The 10,556-nt window shown below is 42.6% G+C and overlaps 1 protein-coding gene across 14 annotated transcripts in view; it reads left to right on the top strand.

Moving 5' to 3' along the window:
* LOC127000592 (mitogen-activated protein kinase kinase kinase 11-like) overlaps positions 1 to 10,556 on the top strand; it is a 151,018-nt gene that overhangs the window by 90,101 nt on the left and 50,361 nt on the right. For all 14 annotated transcript variants that reach the window (XR_007754326.1, XR_007754328.1, XR_007754327.1 and 11 more), the window contains exon 5: positions 9,431 to 9,611. Coding sequence is in view for 11 of the 14 variants with exons in the window: in XM_050864486.1 (XP_050720443.1) it covers positions 9,431 to 9,611 (181 nt within the window). In the remaining 3 variants the exon portion in view is untranslated. The remainder of the gene's footprint in view (positions 1 to 9,430; positions 9,612 to 10,556) is intronic.

Raw genomic sequence — 10,556 nt, 5'->3', positions numbered from 1 at the left:
CGAAAAAGAAGGTGAAGGAAGTTTAGATTGGAATAGAGGGGGGAGAAAGGGAAGGGGAGAGAAAATTGGGAGAGAAGATACCAAAGAAGGAGGGAAAAGGGGAGGAGGAAGTAGGAGAAAAGAGGAAAGGAAGGCGTTGGAAAGGAAGAGAAAGAGAAGGGAATGGAGAACGAAAAGCAAGGGGAAGGGAGATTAGATTGGAATAGAGGGGGGAGAAAGGGAATGGGAGAGAAAATGAAGAGGAAAGGAAGGGAACGGGATGGAGGGAATACAAGATGGAAGGGTTCTGAGACGGATGCAAGGGGGGGGGGAGGATTTGTGGGGTTGGGGAATGGAGGGAAGGGTTGGGGAATGGAGGGAAGGGATGGGGAATGGAGGGAAGGGTTGGGGAATGGAAGGAAGGGATGGGGAATGGAGGGAAGGGTTGGGGAATGGACGGAAGGGTTGGGGAATGGAGGAAGGGTTGGGGAATGGAGGGAAGGATGGGGAATGGAGGAAGGGATGGGAATGGAGGGAAGGGTTGGGGAATGGAGGGAAGGGTTGGGGAATGGAAGGAAGGGTTGGGGAATGGAGGGAAGGGTTGGGGAATGGAGGGAAGGGATGGGGAATGGAGGGAAGGGATGGGGAATGGAGGGAAGGGTTGGGGAATGGAGGGAAGGGTTGGGGAATGGAGGGAAGGGTTGGGGAATGGAGGGAAGGGTTGGGGAATGGAGGGAAGGGATGGGGAATGGAGGGAAGGGTTGGGGAATGGAAGGAAGGGTTGGGGAATGGAGGGAAGGGATGGGGAATGGAGGGAAGGGTTGGGGAATGGAGGGAAGGGTTGGGGAATGGAAGGAAGGGTTGGGGAATGGAAGGAAGGGTTGGGGAATGGAGGGAAGGGATGGGGAATGGAGGGAAGGGATGGGGAATGGAGGGAAGGGTTGGGGAATGGAGGGAAGGGTTGGGGAATGGAGGGAAGGGTTGGGGAATTTGGGGTGTAGTTGATCGGTTGTCGCAGTGTCCCTCCTTCCCCTTTACCCCGATTTCCCTTGGGAGGAGGAGGAGGAGGAGGAGGAGGAGGAGGTAAACTACACCTACTCCATACTTCACCGCTCCGTCTTCCTCCTCCTCTTCCTCCTTCTCCTCTTCTTCCTCTTTATGACCGAACTGAGAATCGGTCCCGCGCGAGTTACGACCTCCTCCTCCTCCTCCTCCTCCTCCTCCTCCTCCTCCTCCTCCTCCTCCTCCTATTGTATTTCTTCTCCCCTCTCCCCATCTCATTCTTCATATCTCTCCCATCCACTTTGTTTTCTTTGCTCTCTCTGTCTCTCTCTCTCTCTCTCTCTCTCTCTCTCTCTCTCTCTCTCTCTCTCTCTCTCATTACACAATACGAACATAGAACATAATGAGTGCAAGATCCCGGTTGGTCTATACAAGGCATCTCCTGTGAACCTAACCCCACCTAACCTCACTACCCATGAACTAATCCAACCTCTTGAATGTGTCTATCGTATTGGCGCTCGCTACATGACTGCCAGGCCTGTTCCACTCATCCACCACTCTGTTAGTAAACCAATTCTTGTCTGTCTTTGTTGAATCTGAATTTGTCCAACTTAAACCCATTGCTACGTGTTCTCTTACCACCAAAACCTTATCAATATCACCCTTATTAAAGCCCTTCACCCATTTATAAACCTAACCCATTCTTTCTTTCCTTTCTTTCTTTCTTTCTTTCTTTCTTTCTCTCCTCTCCATTCTTTAACTTATTTTCTCGTTCTCTAAACATTTTTCCCCTCTCTCCTTCCTTCCTTCCTCCTTCTTTATTTTTTCTTACATTCCTTCCTTCCTATCTACCTTCCTTCCTTCCTTTCTTTCTTCCTTCATTCCTTCCTTCCACCTTTTACTTTACCCGCTTCCTCTTTATGTTACCGTTTTCCACACTTCTTCCTTCCTTCCTTCCTTCCTTCCTTTCTTCCTTCCTTCCTTTCTTCCTTAATTCCTTCATTCTTAAACCTTTTCTTCCCTCCCTTCCACCTTTTACTTAACTCACTTCTTCTTTTCGTTACCCTTCTCTACACTTCTCCCTTCCTTCCTTCCTTCCTTCCTTTCTTCCTTCCTTCCTTTCTTCCTTCCTTCCTTTCTTCCTTAATTCCTTCATTCTTAAACCTTTTCTTCCCTCCCTTCCACCTTTTACTTAACTTACTTCTTCTTTTCGTTACCCTTCTCTACACTTCTTCCTTCCTTCCTTCCTTCCTTCCTTCCTTTCTTCCTTCCTTCATTCATTTTTTACCTTTTTCTTCCTTTCTTCCACCTTTTCTCCCACTTCTTTTTGTTACCCTTCGCTACACTTCTTCCTTCCTTCCTTCCTTCCTTTCTTTATTTCTTTGTTTCTTTCTTTCTTCCTTAATTCCTTCATTCTTTACCCTCTTCTTCCTTCCTTCCACCTCTTCTTCCACTTCTTCTTTTCGTTACCCTTCTCTACCTTCCCTCCTTCCTTCCTTCCTTCCCGGCTTATCAACATCCCCCTTATTAAATCCCTTCACCCATTTATAGTTTTCCAATCAAGTCTCACCTGATGTGTTCGTAGAGGTGTTAAACAGGTGATCAGAGAGCCAGGTAAGGGAAGGACCGACAGGTGTGTAACTCTTGCGTCTTCGAAAGATTATAAATATCTTCTTATGAATTTAATGAAGATAATCGTAAACGTGGGAAGAGTTTTAAAGAAGGAAGAGAACAATGCATGGAAGAAATGAGGAAGAGGAGGAGGAGGAAGAGAAAGAGAAACTAGAGAATGGAGAAGAATGAAGAGAGAGAGAAAGAAAAGGAGGAGGAGGAGGAGAAAGAGAAACTAGAGATTGGATGAGAATGAAGAGAAAGAGAAAGAAAAGGAGGAGGAGGAGGAGGAGAAAGAGAAACTAGAGATTGGATGAGAATGAAGAGAAAGAGAAAGAAAAGGAGGAGGAGGAGGAGGAGGAGGAGGAGGATTAAATAATGACCAGAAAAGAATGAGAAGGAAACAATAATAAGTGGAGGAAATAGAGGAAGACAAGGAGGAGGAGGAGGAGGAGAAAATAATGGCCAGGAGATAGAGAGAACGAGAAGAGAATAATAGGGGGAAGAAACAGAGGAAGAAGAATAGGAGGAGGAGGAGGAGGAGGAGGAGGAGGAGGAGTTCGAGTTCCCCTTTAAATAGATAGTGTCGACAGTTGATGTCTTCATTCTCTCTCTCTCTCTCTCTCTCTCTCTCTCTCTCTCTCTCTCTCTCTCTCTCTCTCTCTCTCTCTCTCTCTCTCATTTTAAGGCTCCCGTTTTCCATTATTGTGGCGAGAGAAAGGAAGGAAGGAAGGAAGGAAGGAACGAACGAAGGAAAGGGAGGAAGGAAAACGAAGAAAGAAGGAAAAGAAAATAACAAAAAAAGCAGAGAGAGAGAAAGGAATGAAGGAAAGGGAATGAGGAGAGAAGGAAGGAAGGAAAGAAGGATGGGAGAGGGTAGGAAGGAAAGGAGGGAGTGAAGGAAGAATAAAATGAAGGAAGAGAGAGAGAGAGAGAGAGAGAGAGAGAGAGAGAGAGAGAGAGAGAGAGAGAGAGAGAGAGGAGGGGAGAAGAGGAAAGAAATGAAGATAATGGGAAACTGGAGGAAGAAGAAGAAGAAGTAAAGAAGAGAATCAAATAAATGGAAGAAGAGGAGGAGGAGGAGGAGGAGGAGGAAAAGATGGAATAAAGAAGAGGAGAGAAAAGAGGAAGAAAGAGTAAAGAAGAAAAATAAAGAAGAGAAAGATTAAAGGAATGATGATGATAATGAGGAAGAGGAAGAGGAGGAAGAAGAGAAGGAGAAGGAGGAAGAGTATGAGTGTCCAATGCTGTGTGTGTGTGTGTGTGTGTGTGTGTGTGTGTGTGTGGTGATGACGCTGATGGAAAGGAGGTGGTGTTGTTCTAGAGTGTGGTGGTGTGTGTGTGTGTGTGTGTGTGTGTGTGTGTGTGTGTGTGTGTGTGTGTGTGTGTGTGTGTGTGTGTTTGCCTCAGCCACCAATATTGATCAGGCCTCCCCTTCCTTCCCTTCTTCCTTCCCTCCTTCCTTCCTTCCATCTCTCTTTTCTATTCCTCTTTCGTTCACTATTTGTTTTCTTTCATTTCTTCCTTCCTTCCTTCTTTGATTACTTTTCTTTCTCCTTTCTTTCCTTCTTCCTTTTTGTTATTCCTTCGTTTGGTAGTTTTTTTCCTTTGTTTTTTTTCCTTTCTTGCTTTTCTACTTTTTTACTTTTTTCTTCCTTTTTTCTATATGTTGTTTATTTTGTTCTGTTTATTCATTTGTTTGATCTTTCGCTCCTTCCTTTCTTCTTTCCTTCCCTTTTCTTCTCTTTTCCCTTGTCTTCCTTTTCTTACTCCCCCCCCCCCTGTCTTCCTCTCTTCTCTTATTTTTTATTTAGTATTTTTATTTTCCTCTGTATCGTTTATTTTCCTTCTTTCCTTCCTTCCTTCCTTGCTTCCTTTCCTCCTTCGTCCTTTCTTCCCTGTTTCGTGTATGCCTTTCCCTTTCCACAACCTATGAGAGAGAGAGAGAGAGTTAGGAACATTAAACAAGCATTACCACTACTCTCTCTCTCTCTCTCTCTCTCTCTTAACCTATTCTGGCGTCTTTGCATAAAATGTCGATTTAGAAAACAGTTCGGAGACAAGTTTTGATCCTGTAAATCTTGTAACACACACACACACACACACACACACACACACACACACACACACACACACACACACACACACACACACGTATTTGCACTCTATCAAAACGAAATTGTGTACCCTGAAAAAATATATATTGGCACGTTTTCTTTGTTTTTGTTTTTATTTTGTTTTTGGAATCATATGAAAAAAAAAGTTGGTGAGATATAGAGGAGGAGGAGGAGGAGGAGGAGGAATAATAATAATAATAATAATAAGAAAATATAATAATAATAATAAGAAGAGAGGAAGAAGAAGAAGAAGTAGTAGTAGTAATAGTAGTAGTAGTAGTAGTAGTAGTAGTAGTAGGAGGAGGAGGAGGAGGAATAATAAAAAAAAATAGAAGAAGAAGAAGAGAGGGTGAAGAAGGAGGAGGAGGAGGATAAAAAAATAGATGCAAAGAAAAAGAAAGAAAAAAAAAAATCAACCTTCACTATTTTACACACACACACACACACACACACACACACACACACACACACGGTCAGGTATACAGTTGTTATGTAAATGTAAGTTTATTGATGTAGACAAGTTACTCCCACACGACCAGCTGCGTGTGTGTGTGTGTGTGTGTGTGTGTGTGTGTGTGTGTGTGTGTGTGTGTGTGTGTGTGTGTGTGTGTGTGTTAATGAGCGATGTTTTTGTTTTTGTTTTTTTGCCTCATAACTTTCCCAATTAACTATCTCTCTCTCTCTCTCTCTCTCTCTCTCTCTCTCTCTCTCTCTCTCTCTCTCTCTCTCTCTCCATTATTTTCCTTCCCTTCTCTTTTTTTCTTTATTTTGCTTTCCTTTTCTTTCCCTTTCATTTCTTTTTTTTCCATTTTCCATTTATTTTCCTGTCTTTTCCTTTCTTTTTTTTCCATTTCACTCCATATTTTCATTCTCTCTCTCTCTCTCTCTCTCTCTCTCTCTCTCTCTCTCTCTCTCTCTCTCTCTCTCTCTCTCTCTCTCTCTCTCTCTCTCTCTAGGTATACGTTGTCCTCCTCCTCCTCCTCCTCTTCTTCCTCCTCCTTCCCTCTTTTACTCAAGTGTTTATACAGTGGCCTAGAGGAGGAAGAAGAGGAAGAGGAGGAGGAGGAAGGGGAGGACTTTTCCAATCTCTCTCTCTCTCTCTCTCTCTCTCTCTCTCTCTCTCTCTCTCTCTCTCTCTCTCTCTCTCTCTCTCTCTTCGTTATCTCAATACGTATTACAGTACCGCGATAACGTAATAAAAAACCTGCATTTCTAGCGATAAGGGAACGGAAAGGGATCAGAAATAACACTCGAGTCCGCCTTATTGAACACGTATTACAATCTTTCGCAATATTTCCTAATCTTTTATCACCCCCAAAAATCAGCTATCGGTGTTGAAAAGGCAATATAGAGGAAGACAGTTGAGTTATCGCTAAGCCTTTATCCGCAAACATTTCCGGGCTTACACACACACACACACACACACACACACACACACACACACACACACACTTAGTAAGGCTTTCGTAGAGGTTGTTGTGTTAGTATTTCCTTGGGCAGTTTTATGAGCCTAGTGATAGTATAGTTTGGTAAGGCTTTCGTAGAGGTTGTTGCGTTTGTATTTCCTTGAGCAGTTTTATGAGCCTAGTGATTGTATAGTTTGGCAAGCCCCACACTGTATAGTTTGGCAAGCCCCACACGTTTGGTAAGGCTTTCGTAGAGGTTGTGTTAGAATTTCCTTGAGCAGTTTTATGAGCCTAGTGATAGTATAGTTTGGCAAGCCCCACACGTTTGGTAAGGCTTTCGTAGAGGTGGTTGTGTTAGTATTTCCTTGGGCAGTTTTATGAGCCTAGTGATTGTATAGTTTGGCAAGCCCCACACGTTTGGTAAGGCTTTCGTAGAGGTTGTTGTGTTAGAATTTCCTTGGGCAGTTTTATGAGCCTAGTGATTGCATAGTTTGGCAAGCCCCACACGTTTGGTAAGGCTTTCGTAGAGGTTGTTGCGTTAGTATTTCCTTGGGTAGTTTTATGAGCCCAGTGATAGTTTGGCAAGGCTTACACACTCATGTTTGGTAAGGCTTTCATAGAGGTTGTTGCATTAGTATTTCCATGGGTAGTTTTATGAGCCTAGTGATAGTTTGACAAGGCTTACACACACACACACACACACACACACACACACACACACACACACACACACACACATTTAGTAAGGCTTTCCTAGAGCTTGTTGTGGGTGTTTCCATGGGTAGTTTTATGAGCCTAGTGATAGTTTGACAAGGCTTCCGAAGAGGTTGTTGTGTTGCTATTTCCAAGGGCAGTTTTATGATCCAAAGACAAAGCTTCCGTGGAGGTTGTGGATATTTACATGGATAGTTATATGACCTTAGTGCTAGTTCGATGAGCCTAGTGATCTTGTGAGAAGGCTTTCGTGGAGGCTGTGACTATTTCCATGTTTTTTTTTTTTTTTTTTTTTTTTTTTTTTTTTTGAGCCTATTGATATGCAAGGAATAACAGAAGAGGATATATTCAGTGAGTCGAAAACTGGAGAGATCTATTCCGTTACAAAACACACGCTCTTTCGTAATAGCTATACATTATCGATAAAAAACAGAAAAAAAACGACAATAAAGGAAATCACTAGAATATTAACGGATAAAAAACAATAACCTAAGGGCAAGATATGAAAAGAATTAAGGGATTTGTTTAGTTACGTCACTGGTAGTCTTATGACACCTGTCCATCACCACACACCAAGCGAACGAAGACTAAGGGAGATAACGGTCAAGAAGCAGGCGAAAGAAAATAGAAAAAGAAAGAAAGAGAAAAACAATAAAGGAAAAGGAAGAAAAACGAGAAAAAAACGAACCGCAAATAATAATAATAATTTAGATATGATAAATTAGGATGATAAAGGAGAAATACATTAGCTTTTTAAATCCATTCTCCTTCAGAACAACTATCCATCACAACACACGACTAATGTATAACAAGAACAAGAACAACAACAACAACAACAACAGCAACATCAACTACTACTACTACTTTTTTTTTTTAAGTTTTCCTACGGGCCTCCATCTATTAGAGTTGCGTTGTGAGCGGTATATTCTCTCATATCCTTTCACAAAGCACTACTACTACTACTACTACTATTACTACTACTACTGCTACTACTACCACTACCATATGAAGAAAAAAAATGAAAAAAAAAACGAAATAGATATACATATTTAGCAACATATCCATTACCGCACACAAAAACAACAACTACATCAACATCTACCACAACAATACAAAAAAAAGAGTATAATAACCAGTAAAGAATAAGAAAAAGAGATGTAGCTACTATATATTTAATCTCATCATTCGCATTCTTTCATCGCATCCTCACAACATAACCACCAACTTAACCTAACCTAACCCCCATGAATACTAAAGCCCCGTTCACACTGCCGACTCGGGGCCACGACAACCCAGCGACTCGGAGTATGCGAGGTCTTGGGTGTGAAATGATGTGAAAAAGTCGCCCATGGTCGGAGAAAGGTCTAGAAACGATCGCCGGATGATGAAGAGGGCCTAAAAGTCGCTGGGTTGTCGTGGTCCATAGTCGGCACAGAGTGATTGGGGCCTTAGAGATGGGATTGGATCATAGACTCAGCGAGGGAATATACACGGGATTGCATTCAGATACCTTTACATCCCTATTCATGGTGTTGGGTGATGCATACCTAACAGCCGCCACTTACACACAGACAGACAGACAGACAGACAGAAAGGGGAAGAAAAATAAAGGGATGAAGGAGGTAGAAAGAAGAAGTGGAGGACAGAAGAAAACGAGATAAGGGATGAAGGGGAAGAAAGAAGGGATGAAAGAGGAAAGAAAGGATGAGAGATGGAGAGAGAGAGGAGGGAGTGTAAAGGAGAGGAGGAAGGAATGAGGGAGAAGAATGAAGGGATAATGGAGGAAGAAAGAAGAAACGAAAGAGGAAGAGAGAAGGGATGATGAAGGAAAAGAGATGAAGATAGAGAAAGAAAGGAATGAAGGGGGAAAGGCTAACAGGTGGGGCTGGGTTCGACTGGCCGTGGAATGTATGTAAGAAGATGCTGTTGTTTTTCTTTGTGTGTGTGTGTGTGTGTGTGTGTGTGTGTGTGTGTGTGAAGGAAGCGAATAGTTTTAAAGAAATTCCACGTGTTTTTTGTTCCCTTCTGAATGCCAAGTGAAGGAGAAGGTTGTGTACGTCTAATTTTACTTCGTTGTTTTTCTTGTTGGGTGTTATTGATTTGTGGAATGTGTGTGTGTGTGTGTGTGTGTGTGTGTGTGTGTGTTGATAGTAATAACAATAATGCACTAATGATTATGATATTGCTACTACTACTACTACTACTACTACTACTACTACTACTACTATTACTACTACTACTACTACTACTACTACTACTACTACTACTTGAATCTACAACCACAACATTAATAACAACAATACCATCCCTTCCCTTATTTTAAACCATCCCATCACCAGCAACACAGCAAAAACAACAAGCATGCAAGTAACACCTCTCCTTTTGGCCACCCCTTTTGATTTTTTTTTGTAGGAGCAGCGAGTAGCGGGCTTTTTTTATTATTGTTTCCTTTTTTGTGTGCCCTTGAGCTGTCTCCTTTGTTGTAAAAAAAAGAAGGAAACAAAACGAAACATTATCACCACCAATACCATCACCACCAATACCGCCACCACCACCACCACTAACACCACCAGCTAACCCTCCCTCCTTCCCTCCTTGCAGTCCTCCTGAGCGAGAGCATCGACAACAACGAGCTCAAGTACAAGACGCTCAAGATCACGGACTTCGGCCTGGCGCGCGAGGTGTCCAAGACCACGCGGATGTCGGCGGCAGGAACCTATGCGTGGATGGCGCCGGAGGTCATCAAGGAATCTACGTTCTCGAAGGCCTCGGATGTGTGGAGGTGCGTGTGAGGGGTGTGGAGGAGTGGGGGGGTTATGGGTGTGGTGCGTGCAAGTTTTGTTTTTCTCTCATCCGTCACTGCAAGAAACTTCCTTCTGAGTGTTTATGTGTGTGTGAGAGAGGTAGGTGATATGTGTGTGTGGGGGAGAGGTTTTGTGTGTGTGTGTGTGTTTACCTAGTTGTTGTTTTACAGGGCCTGGGCTTACGCTCGTGTGGTCCCGTCTCCATATCTGTATTTATCCAGTTTTTCCTTAAAGTTATGCACACTCTTCGCCGATACTACATCCTCACTTAGTCTGTTCCAAACCTCTATGTTTCTTTGCGGGAAGCTATATTTCTTTATGTCTCTCAAGCATCTTCCTTTCCTCAATATTTTTACTGTGTCCTCGTGTGTTGCTGGTGTTTCTTCCTTCTTTTTGTAGTAACTCCTCGTTGTCTACTTCATCTATTTTGTTCAATAATTTATAGATTTGTATTAGATCTCCCCTTTCCCTTCTTTGTTCTAGTGTTGGTAAGTCCATTTCCTTTAGTCTTTCCTCAATTTTTTACTGTGTCGACGTGTGTTACTGGTGTTTCTTCCTTCTCTAAGTAGTGTGTGTGTGTGTGTGTGTGTGTGTGTGTGTGTGTGTGTGTGTGTGTGTGTGTGTGTGTGTGTGTGTGTGTGTGTGTGTGTTTTATCCATTACTGCAACAAACTTCCTGCCGATTTTTTTTGTGTGTTTAAATGAATTATACAATGGACTAGGCCAGGTCATAACTATCATGTATAGGGCTTAGAACCAATGGACAGCTGAGGTAACATAAAGTAGCAAGCCATTTTTTTTGTTTCCTCTTTTTTTTTGTCCTTTTAGCCGCCTCCTTTCCTGCAAAATATAGAAGAAAAAGAATAGTGGTAGAAGTGATGGGATGTTTAGAGTATTATAGATTAGATGTGATGTTCAGAGTAT

This window comes from Eriocheir sinensis, chromosome 19 (genome assembly GCF_024679095.1).
Source record: "Eriocheir sinensis breed Jianghai 21 chromosome 19, ASM2467909v1, whole genome shotgun sequence".
Lineage (NCBI taxonomy): Eukaryota > Metazoa > Arthropoda > Malacostraca > Decapoda > Varunidae > Eriocheir > Eriocheir sinensis.
The sequence above is the reverse complement of the archived record's forward strand: the minus strand, read 5'-3'. Positions and strand labels throughout refer to the sequence as shown.